The sequence below is a fragment of the Arachis hypogaea genome, chromosome 17 (assembly GCF_003086295.3).
Source record: "Arachis hypogaea cultivar Tifrunner chromosome 17, arahy.Tifrunner.gnm2.J5K5, whole genome shotgun sequence".
NCBI lineage: Eukaryota > Viridiplantae > Streptophyta > Magnoliopsida > Fabales > Fabaceae > Arachis > Arachis hypogaea.
Window position 1 is genome coordinate 107,475,520 of NC_092052.1, and position 25,892 is coordinate 107,501,411.

General features: G+C 38.6%; 1 protein-coding gene across 1 annotated transcript; it reads left to right on the forward strand.

Annotated features, from left to right (window-relative positions):
* Window positions 1-23,795: 23,795 nt before the first annotated feature.
* On the forward strand, window positions 23,796-24,696 carry LOC140180673 (protein FAR1-RELATED SEQUENCE 5-like). The gene is made up of 2 exons (XM_072221943.1): window positions 23,796-24,161; window positions 24,214-24,696. Exons 1-2 carry the CDS (start codon window positions 23,796-23,798, stop codon window positions 24,694-24,696), a joined length of 849 nt encoding a protein of 282 aa, XP_072078044.1.
* Window positions 24,697-25,892: the final 1,196 nt, after the last annotated feature.

Below are 25,892 nucleotides of genomic sequence, written 5' to 3' on the forward strand. Positions count from 1 at the left end.
ACTAAAATATCCTTTTAATTAAATAAAAATAAAAAATATTTTTTATTTAATTTTATAAAAGTCTTAAACATCCTTACTTTATTCGATTAGACAAAAATACCCTTTTAAATCAATCAAATTTTAAAATTCAACTAATCCTAATTTTATATTTTTAAATAATTTAAACAACAAAAGAAAAATATATCTGAGAAAAAAAAATATTCTTTCAACTGAGTTTCAGACATCTTCTCAAGTTTTATCGTGTTCTTCTCTCCTCTTCATATCTCTCTCTCTTTCTCTCTCTCCTCTTGGAGCTCAGTCTCTCTCATCTCTCTCACCGTAGTGTCGCACTGAAACTCTCTCCCTCTCTCGTCTCCGGTCTCACAATCAAGGTCGCCGTCGCTCTTCATGTCATCGGTCGTCACCGTCCCGCCCCAAGTCGCGCTCGCGCACCATCCCTACGCTTCATCACCATCATCAGCCTCTCCCTTCCGGTAACTCCCTCTCTGTGATTTCTGTAATTTTAATTATTAAAGCATTGTTGTGATTTTTGTAATTAATGTAACTTGGTTTGATTTCTATGATTTTATATTAGTTGTTGTTAATTTCTGTACAATCACCTCCATGCTTAGCCCAGAGGGAAGCTCGTGAAAGATACGAGACTGCCCCTGCTTCAGCTCAAAAGGGACCCTCATCTTGTTCTTGTTGTTGAGAATAGCCACCACAGGCTTCCAAGAAGAAATTGTGGCAGCATTTAAGTTGGAAGAAGCAAAATGGTGATTGTGGAACCCAGAAACAGAAACACTCAATATTGACATTGTTGTCATGCTTCTCTACTGTTTGACTTTTTATCCTTTCTTCAACCTTCACATCTCTTAGCTCCTTCAATCTTATCAATATCTTGTTTCCTTGTTGAAAATAATATTTTTCTCCATGGTGGACGGGAAGAACGAAGAGATGTCCACTTCCGAGCTATCTGGTGGGGCAAGGATTCATTATATTTTTCAATCCATCTTTGTGAATAGTTTAGAGGTATAATCTGGTATTTACATATGGCATAAAGCTCTGATAGAAAATGAGATATAAGTATAAAGTAACACAAAGATGAAGATATGGATATTTCTAAGTTTTATGGCACCACATGATAAATGAGTATGAAATTAACTTAAAAACAGAATTCTGAAGTTAGATAGTTATTATAAAAATGTTTGTATTTATGTAGATACTATTTTCAATCTATCTATCTTCCCTTGCTTCATCATTTCTTCCTTTGATAATGCAGGAAGCTGTGGCAATGCAACAGATGCAATTTCAACAAGCTCTGCTTATGTAACAAACCATGACTGCACAACAGGCTGCCAATAAAGTCGCCACCATGAAGTCTGCAACAGAGTTAGCGACAGCCCAAGCTGCTGAAAAAAATAAGAAACTGAAAGCTGATGGACCTGAAATTGAAGAGAAAAAAACAAAATAGAAATTCAAGTCTGTTTACTTTGTCAAATTTTCCTAGTGTAATTGTTCTACCAGTGCTTTTTAACTATTCATTTTCAATGTTTTTATTGTTGCAACTAATTCATTTTAGGGTGTCCTACATAAGTATCATGAACCTATTAGAGTAATGCTTGAAACAGATTTGTAAGCTTGGTAAAGGTGCCTGAGGTTTCTGTCATTTTAATGTTTTAGGGAAAAAAAATCATAATCTTGTCCCCATTTTAAAGTTTCCATTCCGTGGTATATGTTTTTATCATATTTAAGAGTTTTGGGTTTAGTGTGAGTGCAATGCATCCTTTGCTTTTTTATCTTTATATATTGACGGAGGAAAAATGTCGGTAAAGATTTTCACAAAAATATTACGTTACAAGTATAGTTCTAAACTGACAATTAAACCTTGATCAATGTTTAAATTGTTTGTCACTTAAGCAAACCCAATAAAATTAACCAAAGTATTTAAACCTCGGGTCGTCTCTCAAGGAATTGCAGGGAAGTATGTTTATTATTGGTTATGAGATTGTATCTTTTTGGGTTTTGAGTTTAATAAGCAAGGAATGTAAATAACAAGAAAATAACTAACAACTAAAAAAAGTCCTAGTAAGGGTTGAGAATCGGAATTCCTATCCTCATTATCATTGTCAATTGTGATGGTAATTGCAAATTGCTCTCACTTAGTTAACCTCTAACAATTGAAGGAAAGTTGACGTCGTGATTTTTGCCTGTATAGAAATTCATAGAAACAGTTGTGTTGTAGATATAGTCTCTAAACTGACAAAAATCCCTTCGTACAAACGTGTTGGGTGTCACAAGTAACAAACCCCTTTAAAAATTGTTAACCGAGTATTCAAACCTCGGGTCGTCTTCTCAAGGAACTGCGAGGAAGTATGTTCTTATTATTGGCTATAAAGGTTATAATCGGGGTTTAGAAGGTGAGAAGCAAGTAATCTGAATGACGAGTGAATTAAATGGCAATTAAGAATAAATAATAACTGTAAAGCGACTTTTAGCAAGGTAGAGAAATTAGAGGTCCAACTTAGTTATCTCTCTCAACAATAATGAAAGTTGAATCTAAACTCCACTTGGTCAACCTTTACCAGGGTAAGGGAAAGTCAAGGGACTAATTAAGTTGACCTTTGAATCCTAATTATTTCCTCAGAAAAGGTTGGGATTATTTAAGTTCAGCGCAATTAGCAAGATCACGATTATCAATTGTATTGAGTTTAATAACTTTTGAGTTACTAAATTCTTAACCAGAACCAAAAGGGGAAAAAGTAAAGTTGCTGGAATAATAGTAAAAATATCCTTAGATGGGAAGCAATGGTAATTTAAGTCAAAGAGAACAATCATAAACTGAAAATACCTCAATTATCATTAATTCAAATAGAAATCTGTAACATGGAATAATTCATAAATAACAATAATCAATTCAAATGTTGGAATAAATAAAGAGAAGTAATATTAAAATAAAATTAAACCTGGATCCAGAGTTACTCTTAAAATAAGAAGAAATCCTAAATCCTAAAAGCGAGAGGGAGGAGATCTCCCTCTCAACTAAATCTAATTCATTGAAAGGTGAAAATATGCGAGCTCCCTAAATGGATGCATTCCCTCACTTCATAACCTCTGGTCTATGCCTTCTGGACTTGGGGTTTGGGCCAAAAAGGGCCTCAGAACTCGTTATGAGCATTTTCTGCAATTTGTGGTGCATGGCCTCTGTCACGCGTCCGCGTGGGTCACGCGGTCGCGTCAATTGGAGCTTTTCCTTACCACGCGGTCGCGTCAGTCATGCGACCGCGTCATGTACGTTCTGCTTAAGGCGCGCGGTCGCGTCAGTCATGCGGCCGCGTCGCTGCTGATTCGTGCTTGGCACGCGATCGCGTCATCCATGCGATCGCGTGGATACCAGTTTCTTTAAAGCTCCGTTTTGCTTTCTCCTTCCATTTTAGTATGTTTCCTTTTTCATCCTTTAAGCCATTCTGCCTTAGAAAATCTGAAACTACTCAACACACTAATCACGGCATCGAATGGAAATAAAGGTAATTAAAATAATTAATTTTTAAAGCTTAGAAAACATGTTTTTCATTATATGACATAATAGGGAAGGGAAAGTAAAACCATGCAATTAATGTGAATAAGTAGGTGAAGAGTTGAATAAATCACTTTAATTAAGCACAAAAGAACTCATGAAATATGGGTTTATCAACCTCCCCACACTTAAACACTAGCATGTCCTCATGCTAAATCCAAGGTAAATAATTAAGGTTAAAGTGATGGAATGTTATGAAATGCAACCTATGCTAAATGCATCTACCTAATGAGTCATGCAATTCTAATTCATCCACTCATATATAAAGCTTACATGTTGCTAAGTTAATTCACATTCTCAAGGAGTTGTGTATATATATATAGCCAACCCTTAAATAATAAAGTACTTTAGCAAATGAGATGGGAAAGAAAACATTGTCCAAACTTGCAAAACAATTAGTAAATTTTAAGCACGGATATATGTTGATGAGTTATTGAACCCTCACTGGATTTTGTGTTTACTCTCTAGTCACTCAGTGTTTATTGGGTTTATTCACTCTATTTTTCTTTTTATTCTTAATTTCTACAGCTTTGTTTTTCATCTAACCAATCAACAATTATAGAATATAGTCATACCAAAAAGTCATGAGGTCTTAATTAAGGTTGTAATGGGGCCAAGGTAAATGTAAGGATTTATGTATATGGTCAAGTGAGCTAATAAGCGAATCCTTAATTAGACTAAGATCTCACCTAACATACATATTTAGTAAAATAAAATCTCTTTACCTATTTTCCCATATTTCCCACTTACTGTTACATGCTCATGTTTTACTTTTTATTTTTATTCCATGTGCATTGTTTTCATTGAAAAATATTTAAATTTTTTTTAATGCACATGATAATCGAATCATTTAGATTTTCTCATGAGCATACTTCCCAAATTTTATTTTATTCCTTTTTACTTTTCTACTTTTTTGTTTCTATTATCCATGTTTCCAAAAGGTTTCCCGCATTTAACTCTATTTATAATTTTCTATCTTAAGCTAAGCAAGGATTCACTTGGGATTTTATTTTCTTTTTCTGCTTAAGGCTAGTAATTTGGCTAAATAGAATAAAGGGGTTTTGAAAGGCTCAAGGGGGCTAACAAGGGTAATGTAAAAGGTAGGCTAATTTGGGGGTGAGTGAGCTAAAATCAAATGATGGCCTCAATCATTCTCTTGGTATGCATCTATTCTATATTCTATAATTGGACATATAGATTAAAGCAAAGTAAAGAACATCAGAATAAAAAGAAATGTGACACACAGAAATGAAATTATGGTTTGAATGCAACCATATAATTTAAGCTCAAGACTCACAGGCTGTGTGTTCTCTAACTCAAGCATCATATATCATTCATATATTGTATGCAGGTTTAGTTAAAAATTCCCATTATTCTCTTGAAAAAAAATTATTTAGGGTAGCTTTTAAAGTTTTAATGTTCCTCCTTGATGAAATGTTGTCAACTAACATGTAATGCTATATATACAAGGTGTGGGTTATTTTGATTCTGTTAAAGTTTCTAGTTTACTTCCTTTCTATATTTTTCTATTTAAACTATACTATCTTATGCTAAAAAGGGTAAACTATACTAATTAATCCACTAATAAATCAGAATTGCCAACTACACTAAATAACTAAAATAAATTAAATGGCTGAAGTATGAACTAAAGATGCAAAATGCAGAAAATAGAGTAAAATACACAAGTAGCAATGTATAAGTACTCAGAAAATAACAATAAAAGAAAAAGAGAAAAATATAGAAAAATATCCAAAATAAAAGAAAAAGTATGTAGTAGTTCACCAAAATAAACGCCAGAGATGGCGACCTCCCCACACTTAAAATGAAACATCGTCCTCGATGCTCAATCAAGCCTGGTGTGAAGGAGTGTCATCAATGATAGGGATGGTAGCTGGGGTCTCCGTGGCGGTGGTGGGCTGAGGGTCTGGCTGCTATGGAGGTGGGACAGACTAGAGCGGGATCTCCGGATTTGCAGCCTCTATCTGGTGCATAACCTCCTGATGCGGGGCAGCCTGCTCTGTGGCTGCCTGCTGATGAGTCTCCGCCTGGGAATGAGGCTCCTTCTCGTGCTCATCCTCCTCCTCGTGCTCATCCTCTGATGGCTCTGAAGGGGTGTCAGGCTCGGAGGGGATGTCGGCGCCCTGTCTGATCATCAGCTTCAGATGGGAATAGCGCCGTCGCTCTCATACCGGCATCTGTTACGGTGCTCCATCTGATCAAGCTGGCGGAATAGACGGTGCACGAGGCGATAGACCGGCTTAGAGGCGGGTGGAGGTGCATTGGTGGCAGCAGGGGCAGCTGGGGCAGCTGTGGATGAAGAGGGTCCAGCAGACGGAGGGGCTGTCTCATCAGTAGCAGTGACAGGTGGTGGTCTGTAGCCCAAAGCAAGGAAGTTCCTGCTGTGCGGGATGATCTTCCTGCAGTCCGCTGCTGGTGGTCTCTCATCGGCATCCTCCCAAGGCACATAAGCCTGACGGCCTAGCCGTGTAACCAGGTAAGGAAAGGGGAGGGTGCCTCGGACGTGGGCCCTGGCCATATAATGCCGGATAAAACGAGGCAGATAAATGTCCTTACCCTCCAGCACACACCAAAGGAGGGTGATCATGGTAGCCGGGATCTCCGTCTCGTGAGTACTCGGCATCACAAAGTTACTCAAGATCTGATGCCAAAGCCGAGCCTCATCATTTAAGTACACTCTCTTGATCCCTCTAGGCATAGTGGTGTTCTGACCCATCTCCCAAGGAACAGCAGGGTCGAGAGCTATCCTTGCCTTTACAGCATCCCAGTCAAACTGCATCTGGCCCATGTCCTCCTCAGCCTGTGCAAAACCATCTGGCTGATCGGACTTGGCGGGGAGCTGGAGAATGGTCTCTATGGCCTCCTCAGTGATCAGAATTAGCTTTCCTCTCAGGTTCACTGCATCTAGGGAAGTAAGGTAGTAGTTGCAATAGAATTCCCGGACCCAAGATGCATTCACCTCTGTCAGTTGTCTCTCCAGAAAGTACCAGCCCCTTTGCTTGATTTGCTCAGTAGTGTATTGCTGGAGGGCCTCTGGAATCTTCAAGGTACGTTCCAGGTATAAATTTCTGGAGTTTGCAAAAGCCGGGTACTTCAGTTCACAGTACCGGTTTGCAAATTTTATAGGATCATTTGCAGGAAGCAGTTGGTTAGCTTTCTCCTGCTGTGTGAAATTCTTCTCCCGCCATGATGTATCGTGCATTAGAGAAATGATGGACTGGGAGGAATCTCCTCTCTTGCGCTTGCCTTTACCTTTCCTCTGTGAAGCAGACATCCTGAAAAACAGAAAACCAGGAATTGGATAAAATCGGAAAGCAAATAGGCAATTAAATAAAAGAAATCCAAGCGGCAAAGGAGAAATAAAATAAGGAAAATGAGTAAGTGAAATATGATTGAATGAATGTTAAATGGAAAGAAAATAAGCAATATGCCATGGTTAGAAAGTTAGAGGAAAGTGAAAATAATCAGAAAAGAGATCAAAAGGGTTAGTATGGTTAGGATTGGAAAAAGAAATTAGTAAATTAAAATCAGTGAGTTAGGAAGGTAAGTGGCATAGAAAAATTCCATATAACAAGGATTCACAGGTAAGAATAGAAGTACTCATAATTTGAACAAGCAGTTTATGAACCAGGAAATCAAAAAGGATGAGAAAGTCTACCATAGCATTCATGTAGTGGTTTGGGTAAAGCAGAGGGAAACAGATTTCAGAAATGCGAAACCAAAACATGAATGAAAACAAATTTTTAAAAAAATTGGGCAGCATTCCGGCTAAAATTGGATTGTCCCGGAAAATAAACAGCAATTTAATTAGTTCATATGAATTAAAAAAATCAAGCTGCATGTACATAGATATAAAATAAACATAAAAACTCAATGTAAACAGCAGCAACATACAAGAAAGCAGCATATGAAACATGATTATAGCAGCAACATATTTGCACATAGGGTAAAACAGAAGTAAGAACAGTGCAAGTAAACATACCTAGATCCACTAACCACAGCCTAAGCTACCTAACAACCTAGAAATCCACTACAACATGCAAGTCTAGCTATCCTAATTATGAACATAAACAGAATAAAAAATACAGAAAATTTACGAACAGATAAAAAATGGTTGCGTGTTGCGGAACCTGGTAAGCGGAAGGGGTGGAACAGGGAAGAAGGTGGCTGCGGCGGCGTCCGGCGCGGTGGTGGTGCACGGCGACGCGGTGGTGGCGGCGAGGGGGCAGGGACGGCGAGGATTTGGGTTGGTGATAGAGGAAGGGAGGGGGGGCTTGCGGGTGGGTGGCGGAGGGGTGGGAGGCTGGGTTGCCGGTGGTGGGGGGCGGTGGTCGCGGAGACAGTGGCGGAGAGGGGAGGGGAGAGGAGGAAGGGAGAAGAAGAGAGGGGAGGGGGTTAGGGTGGCGGCGTACGGGGTGGCGGCAGCGTTGGGGTGGTGGTGTGGCGGCTGGCCGGCGGTGGCTGGGAAGAAGAAGAAGAGAGAAGGAGAAGAGGGTTGGGGGTGAAAGGGGAGGGCTGCGCGACTGATAGGGTTCGCGGGCTGGGGGGTTATATTTTCGAATCCACGCGGCCGCGTGGGGCACGCGGTCGCGTGGTTGGGACGAGAATGGGAGTGACGCGATCGCGTGGAGTGCGCGATCGCATGAGAGGGGGGGGAAAGAAGGGTGACGCGATCGCATGGGTCGCGCGATCGCGTCGCTGGAATTTGTGCTAAACGCACGACTCCAGCGCCGTTTCAGCGCAACTCTCTGTCTCCTTTTGGGGCGATGTGCAATCCATGCGACGCGATTGCGTCGCTCACACGGTCGCGTGTGGTTGGTATTGGGTAGTGACGCGATCGCATGGGGCATGCGAGCGCGTGAGCCAATTTGTGCGAAACGCACAAGGACCGCACGGTTCCAGCCTAACTTTCTGTTCGTTGGATCCTTACGCCGATATATATCACGCGGCCGCGTGGGTGGTGTTTTTCGTGATATGACGCGATCGCATGGGGCATGCGGTCGCGTCGTGCAACCACTTTTTTTTTAATGCATGAAAAGTGCATAATGCAATGACTATCATGGATGCTTATGCATGATTCCAGGTTTAATAAATAAAAATGAAAAAGGAAAAATGAAACAATTAACAAGAAATAATATGAAAAAAAAAGAAGCGACCATACCATGGTGGGTTGTCTCCCACCTAGCACTTTTAGTTAAAGTCCTTAAGTTGGACATTGGAAGAGTATCCTGTTATGGTGGCTTGTGTTTAAATTCGTCCAAAAATCTCCACCAGTGCTTGGAATGCCAATAGCCTCCGGGGTCCCAAACTAGGCATGTAAAGCTTCTGCGCAGCTTTAAACAGATATTCAGCCTCCCGGGATGACGAATGTCAGAACATAATCCATAATCCCAAGCTGTGTTTTTAGATCCGCCTCAGTTTTGATTTGTAAGTTTCCATTCGGACGGGTTAAAGAGTAGAGTCTCACCGTGGCGACCAAACGTCCTCTGTGATCCATGCAATTGAGCACGATACCAATCCGTGTACTTCGAGGTGAAGCGTGGAACCTTATTGAACCTGGTGCACCAGCTCTGAATACGAGCCATTTCCCTCTTACTCTTAAAGCCGCAGAGAGCTCTAAGCTGGCCATCTGTTTCAAGCAAACCATATTCAAGTGAATAAGTAAAATTATAAGTTAAGGATTGTACCCACTTGAAGCTTGTATTGGGTGGTAATGGCCTTGGGATAGGTGTTTTTGGTGGTTTTGCAAGTTCCGTTTCCTTGTGTTCTTCTGTGAATTCTTCCACTTTCTTGCAAAGATCTTCAATTGTATCTGTATCCTGGTCAAAGTCTTCTATGTCTTCCTCATCACTCGAGTCATAGATTGGAGGTTGAGAGAAGTCTACCTCCGCATCATCTTCATATTCACTTGGAGAAGATTCTTCGATCTCAGAGAATTCACTTGCGGACGCAAGCTCATCACTAGGAGAACTAGACTTGTGACTATCATCATCAAGGAAATTTGCTTCTTGGATTATTCCGTCTGACTCTTCATAAATGACTTACCTTGGAGATTGTACGGTATCCTCCTTAGCGTCAACTGTGGCATCTTGGACGGAGTTTTCCTCAATTCTGGATTCCCAAGGAAGTACAGCATTGCCTAGATCTTCAACCAATTCAACCAACTCTTCTTCTTGAACAATGACAGCTTCTTCCACTTGTTCTAGTATGAATTCATTCTCTGTCTTGCCCGCTGGAGTCTCTAGTATTTCTTTCATGCTACGCTCTTCATCGGGATGTCCACATGGAGCTGCGGTTGATCCTTGTATATTTAAGCGCCTAGTAGCCCATTGAATTAGTGCTTGCTCCAGCTGTTGAACGGTTGTTTGAAATTTAATCATTGTTTCTTTTAGGCGATCCTTTGCTTCACGATTTTCCAGACTTGGACATGATACAAAGGAAAGTGGTGACGATCGGGAACGATTGGATTGGTATTGGGGTAAGGAAGGATCATATGATGGCGAATGGTGAAGAGAAGCTTGTGAGTGTGGTGGTTCGAGGTTATGTTGAAAGGATGGTTCATATGCACGGGGTGGGGCTTGCTGGTAGTTACAAGGTTTTCCACCATGTCTTTCAGCTGGGTATGCACGGTAGAATGGTCTCTGCCCAGGATATCTCAGAGGGTGTTGCTGCCTAAAGGGTTGATTAGATCCTCTTGGTTCCATCCATTCTTGATTGGTCTGACCTTGATGCACATTCCTGCTGTAACTTCTATTTCCTTTAACAATATTAGAACCAAACTCAAAGCGAGAGGGGTGAGAGTTCATAGTAGCAAATAAATATAAAGAGGAAAAATGAAAATAAATAAACAAGAAAAAGGAAAATATTTACAATAACCAATAATAAGGCACACGTTAGCAGTTCTCCGGCAACGGCACCATTTTGACGTTAGGATTTTTGCCAGTAAAGAATGTCATAAAAACAGTCGCGTTGTAGATATAGTCTCTAAACCGACAAAAATCCCTTCGTACAAACGTGTTGGGTGTCACAAGTAACAAACCCCTTTAAAAATTGTTAACCGAGTATTCAAACCTCGGGTCGTCTTCTCAAGGAACTGCGAGGAAGTATGTTCTTATTATTGGCTATAAAGGTTATAATCGGGGTTTAGAAGGTGAGAAGCAAGTAATCTGAATGACGAGTGAATTAAATGGCAATTAAGAATAAATAATAACTGTAAAGCGACTTTTAGCAAGGTAGAGAAATTAGAGGTCCAACTTAGTTATCTCTCTCAACAATAATGAAAGTTGAATCTAAACTCCACTTGGTCGACCTTTACCAGGGTAAGGGAAAGTCAAGGGACTAATTAAGTTGACCTTTGAATCCTAATTATTTCCTCAGAAAAGGTTGGGATTATTTAAGTTCAGCGCAATTAGCAAGATCACGATTATCAATTGTATTGAGTTTAATAACTGTTGAGTTACTAAATTCTTAACCAGAACCAAAAGGGGAAAAAGTAAAGTTGCTGGAATAATAGTAAAAATATCCTTAGATGGGAAGCAATGGTAACTTAAGTCAAAGAGAACAATCATAAACTGAAAATACCTCAATTATCATTAATTCAAATAGAAATCTGTAACATGGAATAATTCATAAATAACAATAATCAATTCAAATGTTGGAATAAATAAAGAGAAGTAATATTAAAATAAAATTAAACTTGGATCCAGAGTTACTCTTAAAATAAGAAGAAATCCTAAATCCTAAAAGCGAGAGGGAGGAGATCTCCCTCTCAACTAAATCTAATTCATTGAAAGGTGAAAATATGCGAGCTCCCTGAATGGATGCATTCCCTCACTTCATAACCTCTGGTCTATGCCTTCTGGACTTGGGTTTTGGGCCAAAAAGGGCCTCAGAACTCGTTATGAGCGTTTTCTGCAATTTCTGGTGCGTGGCCTCTGTCACGCATCCGCGTGGGTCACGCGGTCGCGTCAATTGGAGCTTTTCCTTACCACGCAGTCGCGTCAGTCATGCGACCGCGTCATGTGCGTTCTGCTTAAGGCACGCGGTCGCGTCAGTCATGCGGCCGCGTCGCTGCTGATTCGTGCTTGGCACGCGATCGCGTCATCCATGCGATCGCGTGGATACCAGTTTCTTTAAAGCTCCGTTTTGCTTTCTCCTTCCATTTTAGTATGTTTCCTTTTTCATCCTTTAAGCCATTCTGCCTTAGAAAATCTGAAACTACTCAACACATTAATCACGGCATCGAATGGAAATAAAGGTAATTAAAATAATTAATTTTTAAAGCTTAGAAAACATGTTTTTCATTATATGACATAATAGGGAAGGGAAAGTAAAACCATGCAATTAATGTGAATAAGTAGGTGAAGAGTTGAATAAATCACTTTAATTAAGCACAAAAGAACTCATGAAATATGGGTTTATCAAAAGTCAAGTGAGCAAATCAACTTGAGTTCACAAATCCTAATCAAAGACTAGAGTTAGTGAAGCTCAAGCCAACTAGTAACTTTCAATCACCAACTGAATCTCCAAGGATCTTTGCCTCTCAATTGGTTGACAGAATTTCCAACCGTCTTCACCAAGCTTGGGCAAAGTTCAACCCAAGATATGAGTCCCCATAGTTGGTCTTTACATAGCGAACCGGGATCCCATATCTTGTCTTCACACCCATCTTCGATTTGGTCTTCATACTCTCTCCTTCCGGGTGGTTGACATATAGAATTCTCTTTAACATACCAAGCCTTCCGTTGAAACCCATGCAAAGTGGTATTCTTCCAATCATCGTTCCTATGCCTTGAAACCTTGACCTTAATGAGCCTAATTCCTAACTTGCAACCACTACACAATTCTCTTTTTCCTTTAAGTCCACAAAGAGCTCTAAGTTGTCCATCCGTTTCAATCAAACCATATTCAAGCGAGAAAGTAAAGCTTATGGATAAGAATTTTACCCACTTGAATGTTGTGTTGGATGGTGACTCGGGAAGGGAGACCTCCCCACACTTAGATAATGCAAGGTCTACTTCCTTGTGCTCTTCTTTAGTTGTTTCCACCTCTTTGCGAGCTTCCTTGATTTCACCCTTTCCCTTTTTATCATATGACTTGGTGTCGTCTTCAAGAACTTTGATTTCTTGCCTAATGGGAGGTGGTTCCATTTTGGATAGAAATTCATTAATGAATAAATCCATTTCTTGGTCAACCTCTTCATATTCTTCAATTTCGATATACACCATGTCAACGTTTTCCTCTTGGTAGCTCTCTTTCTCATTGCTCACCAAGGGTATGGGAGGTTGTGCACACTCTTTTATACTTTCAATTCTATGTCCAATGGGAGAGGATTCCATTGTTGAGAGAAATTCATCCATGATTGAATCCATCTCTTGATAAACCTCTTCCAAGTCTCCAACGATGATATGCCTTGGGGGTCGCGCACCTTCCTTATCATCAATATCAAGCTTCTTGGAAGAGTTCTCCATGATGCTACATTCCCACGGACTTTCAACATCTCCGAGATCTTCAACCACTTCTCCCCTTTCTTCAATGATTATAGGTTCCTCTAGTTGCTCCAATACAAAATTTGACTCCTTTTTCTCCACCGAATTTTCCAATTTCACCCTCATGCTTTGCTCTTCTTTTGACTTTCCACATGTGGTCACGGAAGTACCTTGAGTGTTCAAGCATTGGTGGGCTAAAGTGTGCACCACCTTGGTCAAATTGGTCACAAACTCAAGTGTATCCCGCTTCATGGCTTCTTGTCCTTGGAGTAACAAAGTGAGAGGATCGTCTATTGGGGCTTGTGGTGGGTAGGAAGGTTCGTTGTTTTGGAAAGAGGGTTCATAGTAGGAAGGTGGTTCTTTTTGGTAAGGTTGTGGAGATGGTGAGGGTTGAGGTGGTTCATGGTAGTCATCTTGATAAAGTTGTGGTGATTCTAGAGGTTCTTTCTCATAATGGCCATAAAAATATGGTATGGATGATTGGTTATATGATGGACATGGATCATAGGGTGGTGCCTGGTGATGAAAGGCTTGTGAGAATGGTTGAGGTTCATGTTGAGGATGAGATTCATAGGCATATGATGGTGGTTGTTGAGTGTCACAAAAAGAATCATCATAGCCGCTAAGTTGGCATGCATTAGGATGGAAATTATACCTATAAGTATTCGGAGGTTGTTGCCAATAGGAGTGATCAATTCCTTGAGGCTCCTCCCATCTTGGAGTGTTCCATCCTTGGTACACGTTAGCATTAAAGTCCACATTTCCTACAACACAATTAGAGCCAAACTCATAGCCAAAGTGAGAATTCATTATGGAAAAGCAAAATAAAACTAACAAAATCTAGTAAACAAGCAAAAGACAAACTATTTACACTATTCACATATGTACAATAACCAATAACATAACACCATTGCTCATCCCCGGCAACGGCGCCATTTTGACGAATGGATTTTTTTGACGGTTTAGAATTTCACAAATGAATTCTCGTTGCAAGTATAGTTTCTAAACCAACAATAATCCTTTCATGCAAAAATTTGTTTGTCACAAGTACAAACCCCTAAAATCTATAAACCGAAGTATTTAAACCTCGGGTCGTCTCTCAAAGGACTTGCAATAAAGTGTCTTGTTATTGGTTATGAGTTATTTTGGGGTTTTGGATGAGAGGCATGAAAAGTAAATGGCAATGGAAATAAACTAACTACTATAAAAGCTCTTGGCAAGATATGAGAACTAGAAGTCCTATCCTAGTTATCCTTCTCAATTGTGATGAGAATTGTTCATTGCCACCACTTAGTTAACCCTTACTAAAGAAAGGAAAGTCAAGTGGATGAATTAACTTGAGCCACAAGTCCTAGCCAACTCCCAAGGAAAGACTAGCTTTAGTGCACTCCAATCCAATTAGCAATCTCTCCAATTATCAATCAACAAAGGAATTAGATAACTCAAGTGTCACTAATTACTCTACCTAGGCCAAGAGGAACAAAATCTACACTAAAATCCAACCAAGCATTTCATCAAACACTTGGAAGGCACAAAAGAAAAGTATAGTCAATCACAACAAGAATGAATTCTAACTACAATTGAATGTAAAGAATTAACAACAACAATCAAGGAAATCACAATTATCATGAATTACCTCAAATTGCATTATTGAAAGAAAACCAAGGAACAACAATATATCCAAAACAAAATGAAGAATTACAATTATTAAAGCACACAACTAGAAAGAGGAAGAGGAGAAGATTAAGAATTGGTAAATGAAAAGTGAATCAAAGCATGAGTTAAACCTAGATCTAAGAAGAGAGATTAACCTAAACCTAATCCTAATCCTAGAGAGAAGAGAGAGCTTCTCTCTCTAGAAACTAACTACAAAGCTCAAACTAAACTATGACTAATGATTAAAGTATGAAAAGTCCTAAGTGATGAATGATGCCTCCTCCTTAATCCTTCATCCTTTTATTCCTTTTCCTTAGCAATTTGGCGCCAAAAATGGGTTCAGAAACCCTCTCAAATCGCCAGGCACGTGTTGCATTAATGAGGTCATGTGCCAGCATCGGCGCGTGCGCGCATGGTACGCGTGCGCGTCCCTGGTCGATTCTGCAATGTGCGCGCGAGCGCCTTGTGCGCGTGCGCGTGCATGGCTGACTTTGCTTCTTTGACTTTTTATGCTTCTCTCCACTTGTATGCTTCCTTCCTTGCTTCCTTTGATCCATGCCTAGCCTATTTCAACCCTGGAATTACTAGCAAACACATCAAGGCATCTTATGGAATCAAACAGAAAGTAGAATTCACCAAAATAAGGCTTAAAAAGTATGTTTTTACACTTAAGCACAATCATGGAAGAGATAACAAAACCATGCTAATTCTTAGGCTAAATGTGACAAAAGGTTATCAAAATGTTCTAAATTCAAGGCAAAACAAACTGTCAATTTGGGGTTTGTCACCAACCAACAAGAGACTTTGACAATTCAAGAGTCTCCAAATTACTCAATTCAAGCTAAGAATACAAAAATCTTATTTAAAATCCAACCAAGCATTTTATCAAACACTTGGTAGGCACAAAATAAAAGCATGGTAAAATTACAACAATAATAAAATCTAACAATTACCAATTGAAAGAAATTAACAATGACAACTAAAGAAAGCAATAACAACATGAACATATAAATTGCATTAACAAAGATTCAAAGTATCAAGAGTGCATAAACATAAGGATAACAAAGTGAAGGAAATAGCATGTAGAATTGAAGAACAAAGGTGCTAGAACAATAAATTGCAAGGAATTGTAAATAAAAACAGAAATTAAATCTAAATCTAAGAAGAAATTGGAGTAGAAACCCTAAAACCTAAAATTGTGTGAATGAAAGTCAGTTTTCCTTCCAGCTCCACTCTGCAGGCTCTAATATGTATTTCGGGCCTGAAACTAGGTCAAAAGCAGCGCAGAAATCGCCCCCAGCGAATTCTGTTTAATGCAGCACGTTACGCGCGTACGTCGCTGGACTTTTCACTGGCCACACGTAAGCGTTAGCCACGCGTGCACGTCGTTACCAGATTTTGAAATCCTTAATTTCTTGCGTTTTTCTACTTTTGCATACTTCTTTTCCATCCTCGAAGTCATTCCTGCCCTATAAACCCTGAAAATACTTAACAAATATATCACGGCATCGAATTGTAATGAGATAGGATTGAAATTAGCAAATTTAAGGCTAAAGAAACATGTTTTCAATCATAGCATAAAATTAAGAAGGATTTGTAAAACCATACAATTTATATGAATAAGTGTAAGAATAGTTAATAAAATCCACTCAATTCAATACAAAATAAACCGTAAAATTGTGGTTTATCATATATATATATATATATATAAATATTTATATATATATATATATATATATATATATATATATCTAAACCTTTGTATTATAGAAGATACAATCAATATATATATATATATATATATATTACATAATTGCCTTTGTATTATAGAAGCTTGCAGTTTTATGTGACATAGCTATGAGGTTGAGTAGCATATTCTTTTATTGTGAATATGCATTCTCATCAATCTTAAGGGTTTCCCTTAATGTGTGCAATTACTGGGCATAGTATTTTAAAATTGTTGCATGTTGATCTGTCTTTAAAATAGATGGCTGAATGGCTGTAGAACAAGAAAAGTTTAGATAGTGGTGACAAAATCTTGTTTGTATATTATTTCTTTTTGTTCTTCATTTTCATATGCTAACAAAGATCTTTAGTTCATTAATTAAAGCTTGTAGCTGATGTATGTTTCTGAGGTAAATAAAATAGGCCTTTTTTATTCCATATCATCTTTCACCAACATATGATTTCACAATTTAAAACCTTATTCACCAACAAGAAGCTAATAATTACATTGGGTATGCTTTTGAAGTTAAACAACTTGAAGTTCGACCTTGAATTCTTAAACAGAGGAGTAAGATGTAAGAACCAGAGTTTTCACGTAAAACCATTTTAATAAAATAATTTTAGTACCCGGAATAAATTCAAAATTTAGAAGTTTTAATTTGAAAATATAATGGTGAAATTTGATTTCAATGAATTTTTCTGAGTTGGAAAATGTATCTTTTTCAAAAAGCTTTTGTAAAAGTGCATACTGGCGCTTAAGCTAATAGTACCGACTCTAGTCTATCCAATGCTGCGTATTTTGGAAAATAAGATTTTAAAAAGTTGATTTATTGTTTTGAATGGACAAAAAATATTTTAGAATTGAAAACCAGGCATTAATCTTAAAGGTTTTGGCCCAAAGTGGGCCAAACGGACCAAAAACGCTACACGGTTGGACCGAACTCAAGTTGGGCTTATATAAGGCAATAAATGAGCCTAAGAAGCTCATTTTAATACCAAGAGAGAGAGAGAGAGAGAGCTTGGATAGGAAGAAGAGAGGAGAAGGAAGCCATTGTTACTATTTATCTCCCTCTTCAAAACTCCATAACTTTTGATCCGGAACTTCGATTGATGAGCCATTTACGACCACGCGAAGCTCTTGTCGATCTCTTCGATTCTATTTAAGAAAACTTGGTAAGAAATTGCGTCTCAATCCCCATGTTCCAGCCCTAGAATTTTGCATTTTTGGGGTTATAATTTTGAGTAGATTTTGTGGTTTTGCTTGTTTAGGTGATCTCTAGTAGCGGATAATTGTTAGATTTTATCTCTAATCTCATTGGTTAAGGTAAGGTTTCATTGAATCATTGTGTTTAGTTGTTTTATGTATATTAGGTTTTGATTTTTGATACATATATGATGTTAGTTGGGCTTTGGTGGCTTGTTGGTAAGTTGAAAGGTTGTGCGGTGTGCTTTTTGGGGGGAGCGGCCAAGGTATGGCTTTGGTCTCTTCTATGTAATATGTAATATCAATGGATACTTAGGCTATTTGACTTTAAGATAGGTTTAAAGATGTGATTGTATGGTTAATTGTATATAAATATATGCTTGATGATGGTTGGATGTTGAATGAATGGGTTTAAATGTGATAAGTTACATATTATTAGATGATGATTATTGATGAATTGTGTTGGTGGGTGTTGAGATTTGAAGATGGATGTTGATGATGATATTGATTGTTGAAATTGATGAGGAATTGTAGTGGTTGTTGAATTTGGTTGGTTGATGATGTATGATTAATTGATGTTGTTGAAGTTGTTGAATAATGTTGTTGATGTATGATGTGTGATGAATTTGGATGAGAAATATTGTTGATGTTGCTAAACAATATTGATTATTGATATTGAGGATGAATGAGGTTGATGTTGATGAATTGAAAGTGGTAAAATGGTTATTGTTAAATGTTGGATGAGAAGGAGTTTTAGTGTGAAATCATGGATAATTGGGTTTGAGAATTGATGATACGAGTAGTGGATTATGGCTTAAACGGTAAAACCTCATGTGGGATGGAGTTAAAGTAGTTTATGATGATTGAACAGGTTTGGATTTGGTTTTGATTTTGAGAGTTGGTTGAATTGGAGGTTTTTGATAAAAACTGGTTTTTAGTGAACTTTGACGGGTCATAACTTGTGCCTCACTTTTCAAAATTTGTTGAAATTGTTTAGAATTAAAGTTCATTGAAAAGTCTTCAAATTGATACAAAGTTTATAAAATTTGAATTTTTGTAGAGGAAGTTATGATCATTCAAAGTTTGGTGTCAAAATTTGAAATTCTTCAAAGTTGCAGAATTTTGTGATTTCTGGTATGTGCGCACGCACAGCCTTGTGCGTACGCACAAGTGGGGAAAGGCCTGCTGGTGAGAGCGCTAGCACGACCTGTGCGCGCACATATCCAATGAAGTTTTACAACTTGTGCGCACGCACACGTTGGGAATGTCAGTCTGTTGGGGGCGCTAGCACGCTTTGTGCGAGTGAACAGAATTGTGAAAATTGGTACCTGTGTGTACGCACACCCCTATGCGTACGCACACCTTTTTAAAATCCCTTTGGGCGTGTGCACGCACACCCTTGTGCGTACGCACACGCCCTGTTTCTCAAACTCAAACTTTGTTTTTAACTATTTCACCTTCCCAACAAGTTTGTAAGCTTCTGTGACACCATTTTAAGACTCTTGGGCTTATCTTCGGGTATTGAAACATGAGAAATGTCCTAGGAGGTTTGATTTGGTGTTATTTTGAAAAGTTAGAGAACGGAGGCTTAGGTTTCTGGTGTATTGAGAATGGATTTGGTGGATTGCGAAGGAAGAATGGTATATGAATTGAGAAATTGACGAACTAGTGAGTTTGAAACGGAAAGTTATGAATTGATGATGATTGTGATGAGTTGAAAACTTGAAAATGAATGATTATGGTTGATGGAATGAGTATGAGTGGAAGTGTGCTATGAGTAGGGGCCTCTGAGATTGAATACGTGATTATGATATGCATTGTTATCCGTCATAGGGGCTGTGGTAGTCTCCCACCTACGTTCGGATATGAGGCTTGAAGCTGGGCTTCTCACTCATGTTTATCGCTCAAGAGGAAGGTGGTAGGGCACTCTCCCTCGGAATATTTTTCCTCTGAAAGGAGAAGGTGGTAGGGTACTCATCCCTCGGAATTATACCTCCTGAGCGTGTGATTTCTCTCTGGTTGCAAGGTGGTAGGGCACTATCCCTCGGAATTATGCAGCATCCAGAAGAAGGTGGTAGGGCACTCTCCCTCGGAACGTTTTCCTCTGAAAGGAGAAGGTGGTAGGGCACTATCCCTCGGAATTATTCCTCCTGAGTATGCGCAACAAAGAGACTAATTCAGGAGTTGCCGATCGGATTATGAGTTGGGTTTGGCACTACAACCAACATGTGATATCACAGCCAATAGGACAGACATTCATCATGTGCATCTTCTATATGTTTGCTTGCTTTGATTACTTGAGTTTTCCTACTTGTATAATATGCCTACTTGCTTCTTGAATTACTTGTTATATATATGAATACTACTTGTGTTTTCCTTGCTTGCATTATCTTTGTTTGTTTGGTGCTGAGGAGGTTAGGTAGGCGGCGGCGATGGGATCGCACGAAGGGTAGGTTGGTGAAGACTGTGGGACAGCGGTGACTAGTTTTAGTTAGAAATCCCCTAAGATTAGATACCTTGTTTATTATTCACGGTTTAAGTTATTTATTTCGTTAAGTTTGGATATCTGTTTGGTATGAAGCTCTAGGATTGCCTCTGGCGTCCCGGGGTCTTACATTTTACATTACTGGATACTGTTACCATACTGAGAACCTCAGGTTCTCATTCCATACGTTGTTGTTGTTTCTCAGATGCAGGTCGCAACCCACCTCAGTGAGTTGCTTGATGGTAGCAGAGTGGAGGATCTTAATCTATTATTGTTGTCATTTTGGTTATTTTGATTAGTACTCTCACTTTTGTATTTACTTTTGCCTTAGAGGCTTACTTTGAGAGTGATATTCTGTATAAGCTGTTTTACTTTCAAAACTCTGTATGTCTGTATTTAATTAGTTGGCCTAAACTCCGCAGGCTTAGACTATTATCTTATGATTATTATACTCTTGTATAACTACATATATCTTGTTACCTTAAGTAGTGGATCTTATCTTTTACGCTTGTAGCTCGTGTGAACGTTCGTGCTTTGTAATGCCATATTTGAGCTTATTTTATTCATCGGGCTTCTAGAATTATTATTCCTTCTATGTGTGTGTGTGTGTGTGTGTGTGTGTGTGTGTGTGTGTGTGAGCCTTAGAATTGTCGTAACTCTTGATTAACCTTTGCTTTATGGCATGAGGTAAAGCTTAGGGTAATTAGGGTGCTACATGATGTATGCATACACTTATCTGATTGAGGCCTTGTTTCACTATAGCTCACACTTCCATATGGTCTTACCCTATCATTACCCTTGCAACCCCATGTTGAGTCTAATTTACCCCATTTATTCTTTATATTAGCACATCACTAACTTTAAGCGTAAAACAATAATGTCCTTAATTTGAATCGTTGATTAGCTTAGACTAGTGAAGTGTACATGAATTAAGTGTGGGGAACTTGAATTGGAGAATACATGTTTAGGAATTTGGGTATTGTATATTCTTATGTGAAAATGTGAATATAGTTGGGCACTTGTTCATGTATCTAACATTTTAATCATATGCCTCCTTTATGCATACTAAAAAAAAAAGAAAAAAAAAGAAAAAAAAAAGAGAAATAAAAAGGGGACAAAATGCGCCAAGTGAAATAATTAAATTAATTCATATGATTGGTATTCAAAAGACATTAAGGTGCATGAACTTGTGACAAATAAAAATATTCAATGGGTAGTAAGTTTTGCATTGTAATGACTTGGAATGTCCTAGGTTAGGTAAGAAGTTTAGGTTAATCAAGGATTTGGATTTTAGTCCACTTAACCAAATACATTCCTACCTTAACCCTAGTCCCATTACAACCCTTGAAAAGACCTCTTGATATGTGTATTTGTGCATTAAATTGTGATTGATTGGTAAAAGAAAAGCAAGTCTTATAATGTAAGATTAGTAGAGAACCGAGAGAATCGACCTTTAAACACTTGAGTGACTAGAGTGTATACACTTCTAGTGAAGGTTCGATGCTCGATTCTGTGTTTCTGCCTTTCATGAGCTTTCTTCTCACAAGTTTACTTGTACCTTATTGTGTGATTTGAATTAGTAGAATCCAATTTATGTTTGTCTTGGAGAATTTGTTTATTTTTAACCAAGTAGGTAGAAGCATCTTAGCATATAGTTGCATTCATATAGATAGGTTGCATTGCATGAGTCTTATTTTCCCCCCTTGATTCTTTTGGTCTCCTTGAGCTTAGCATGAAGACATGCTAATGTTTAAGTGTGGGGAGATTTGATGCACCACTATTTTATGATATATTTTGGACTGAATTGAGTGGGTTTGTGCCAATTAATCTCACACTTATTCATTGAAATTGCATGTTTTTCATTTCCTTCCTAATTTTGTGTTATGATTGAAAACTTGCTTCCTAGGCCTTTAAATTATCAATTTTTAATTCTCCTTTATTACCATTCGATGCTGTGTTTGTGAGGTGTTTTCAGGTTTACAGGGTATGAATGGCTTAAAGGATGAAGAGGAGGCATGTCAAAGTGGAATGAACACAAGAAACTAAGGAGCTGAGCAGCGAGGATCGACGCGCACGCATGACTGACGCGTGCGCGTGAATTGGCGCATCTAACAGTGATGTGTACGTGAGAGCAACGCATAAGCGTGACAAGCGCAGAAGTCCAGCGACGCGTATGCGTGACAGAGCGTCACGTGCTGCACCTATCAGAACTCGCTGGGGGCGATTTTTGGGCTGATTTGGACCCAGTTTTTAGCCCAAAAACATAGATTAGAGGCAGGGGGCAAGCTGAGACTGAAGATACTTTCATTTTCACTTTAGTTTTAGTTTTTAGTTTAGATTTCTAGAGAGAGAAAACACTTCTTCCCCTAGGGTTCTTAGTGTTCTTAGTTTTGCTTTGGATTGGATATTGAGAGAGCTACTACTACCTTCGATTGAAGTCGTCATCTCTATAGTTTGCTTTTCTAATAACTCAATTACTCTTTTCTATTTAGTTGCCCTTCGTTCATATTTGGATATTGTTGTTTTTGAACTCTATTAATGCAATGAATTTTTTTTATATTTAATTCTATTACTTGTTTAATTTATTTTAATTAATTATCAGTGCCAAATTGATTTTATTAATTTATTTTAATTACCATATCTCCTATCTACTCCTTTTACATGTCTGTGAAAATGGCATTCATGTTAATGGAGTAGATCTCCCAACTTGGCTCAGGAGTTGATTAATTGGAAACCCTTGAGTTGTAATACTCAAGTATAATATGTAATTGAGAATTACTGGCTAACTCAATTTTCACTGACTTTAGTCCTTCCCTAGGAAGTGACTAGGACTTGTGAATCAGAGTTAGTGCTACCCACTTAACCTTCCTTTGTAACTGCAAGAGGATAACTAAGTGGAAGCAATAAACCTTTACTATTGCACTTGGAGAAAGACAACAAGGATAGAAATTCCAATAATCTCTCCTAACCAAGATCTCTTATTTCAAATACATAACATCTCTTGCTATTGTTCGCTGCTTTAATTTCTCGCTATTTATTTTTCCGTTCTCCACCTCAAAAATTACTCAAAAAATTCCTAACCAATAAATTGCACCTTGTGTCAAATCTTTGGGAAACGACCTGGAAATTCTACTCCCAGTTAATTAATTTTAATTGTGACACAAATTAAATTGATAGTGGAAATTTCGTCGGTTAAGACTGTACTGACAACGCTGTTTTTATTAGAAATTCTTAACTGGCATTTTTTCACCCATCAAGCAATTTATGTTGTTCATGTGAATTATCCTTAAATAGATATTAAAAACTGTTAAGACCTGAGACATGAAACTAAAGCACAAGCTATGGCACTTATATATCACATCATAATCATTTTACGCTACCAACAATCGGAAAAATGCTTAGTTTAGATATTATTGCAGTGAAATTAGATACCAGTTTTATTCGGTTTAAACCGAGTTGAACCATAAAAATTAGTTTTTAACAAACTGGTTTTATTCAAAAAGTGTAGTTTTAGTTTATTGATTTTAATTAAAAATCCTGGTTTATTTAAAGTAGTTTTTGTTCAGTTTTAAGCTTAGTTTTGTTAAACTGGTTTTCTTGAACACCCGTAGCCCCGATAATAAATAATGGATTTCATTAATTATACAAGAAGCATTATATGACATGGAAATTGAAGCGAAAGAATACTTTGGTGACCATGAAAGCAAGGATGATGGGCGTAAAGATGGGTTCGAATCGGATGAAGGAGGGGGGCCAGATGATGTCCTTCGAATGGAATTTAACACTCCAGATGAAGCCAAGTCCTTTTATAATAAATATAGCCGATTAAAGGGATTTGCTACGAGACAAGGGAGGAAGTTAACAAATAGTGCAGGGGATATTGTACGATACACATTTGTGTGCACTAGGCAAGGGTATCGGGAGAAGAAATGGCTAGAGATGGCTAATCAAAAAAGGGAGCACAAGATTGTGACTCGTTGTGGTTGCCTTGCCGAGATGAGGATAAAGAAAAGATGGGAGTGGCAAATGGTACATGTCTCGGTTTGTGGATGAGCATAATCATGAACTCACATCTGGCAAGTTCATCGATTACTTGAGGTCGCACAGGCGGATATCTGATGTAGAGATTGTACAAATGACTAGCATGAGGGAGGTTGGTATCAACATTCCTAAAATATATGAATTCTTCGCGGCACAGATTGGGGGTTTTAACTTTGTGACATTCACAAAGCAAGACATGTATAATGAGGTGAGGCGACAAAGAGGAATGCAAAAAGGAGATGTAAGCGCTGTAATTCGATACTTGGAAGGTGTATCCCGTGTAGACAACAGAATGTTTTGGAGGTACAAGGTTGTGTCTGAAAACAATCTTTGTGACTTGTTTTGGAGCGACGGGCGTAGTCAGTTTGACTATGCAATATTCGGAGATGTTCTTGCCTTCGATGCTACTTACGGCCGAAACAAGTACAATTTGCCTGTTGTTGTGTTCTCAGGAGTTAACCACCACAACCAAACATGTGTCTTTGGATGTGCAATGATCTCGTGCAAAACACAAGAGTCCTAAATTTGGGTTCTGCAACAGTCTTTGGAATGCATGAAAGGAAATGCCCTTAAGGCATTCATCACAGATGGAGATACCTCAATGCGAAATGCTATACGTCATGTATTCCCCGAAACCCATCACAGGCTATGTGCTTGGCATTTGCTTCGTAATGCGATCTCCAATATATGTGACACACGATTCACCAAGCTATTTAGACACTGCATGCTTGCGGACATGGAGGTTGAGAAGTTCAAGGCGTAATGGGAGGCGATGCTGGATGAGTGTGGGGTTTGAGAAGTCGAATGGGTGAAGGATTTCTACCGCAAAAAAACCGCATGGGCGACAACATACATCAGAGGCCGATTTTTTGCTGGCATAAGGACAACGTCCCGTTGTGAATCTCTACATGCCAAGTTGGGTAGGTTTGTGGAGAGTAGATATGTGGTCCTTGAATTTGTCACGAACTTTCAAAGATGCGTTAATTTTTTGCGAGAAAATGAGAACGTGCTTGAATTTCGTTCATGGTATAGGACTCTAGTCTTGCAAACTGAGTTTGTTGAGCTTGGGAAGGATGGGCGGACAAAGTACACGTGGGAGATGTTTTGGAGATTTGTGAAGCTCTTAAAAGGTGCGTTCGAATTCACATATGTGGATGCAATAAAAATGTTGACGGCGAAGTTTATTCTGACTCGATAGCGGTAAGCATGTGTGCCTAATGTTTGACGTACACAGCAGAATTATGGTTGAACAAGTGATGGAACTTTCTGTGGAGGTTCGTGATAATGGTGGTGGTGGTGCCGATGGCTCAAATCAGCTTGCACGATGACCGTTGCACTATGTTAGTCCAGTCCAGGACATGGACATTGAGAATGAGGAATTCAATGAAGAGTACGTTGCCGACAGTCATGAAAGTGGTTCTTTTGACGATGACGACGACGATGAGTTCATACATGAGATTCCTGTTGGTGGATCAGTTAGATACCTTTTGCCTGTTCCGCATCTAATTCCAGAGTTATTAGTTGTACCCAACCAGTACCATACATTGGATTTGGATGCGATGCACTAGAAAACTCCGTTTTCGAATATGGGGGCCGACGATAGCATCCAAGAGTGCAAGTGTGTGACTAACCTACCTGGGTAATAGCAAGCAAGACCTCTGTTTAAAATAAAAACTTTTATAAAGATTCGATTCCAAACTAAATTTTTTAGTATGTCCA

What these genes read in the sequence shown, in the direction of transcription:
- LOC140180673 (XM_072221943.1), top strand. Translation starts at nt 23,796, where the DNA reads ATGGAAATTGAAGCGAAAGAATACTTTGGTGACCATGAAAGCAAGGAT. An exon ending in AAAGATGGGAGTGGCAAATG is followed by an intron (nt 24,162 to 24,213) that starts GTACATGTCTCG and finishes ACATCTGGCAAG; the next exon opens with TTCATCGATTACTTGAGGTC.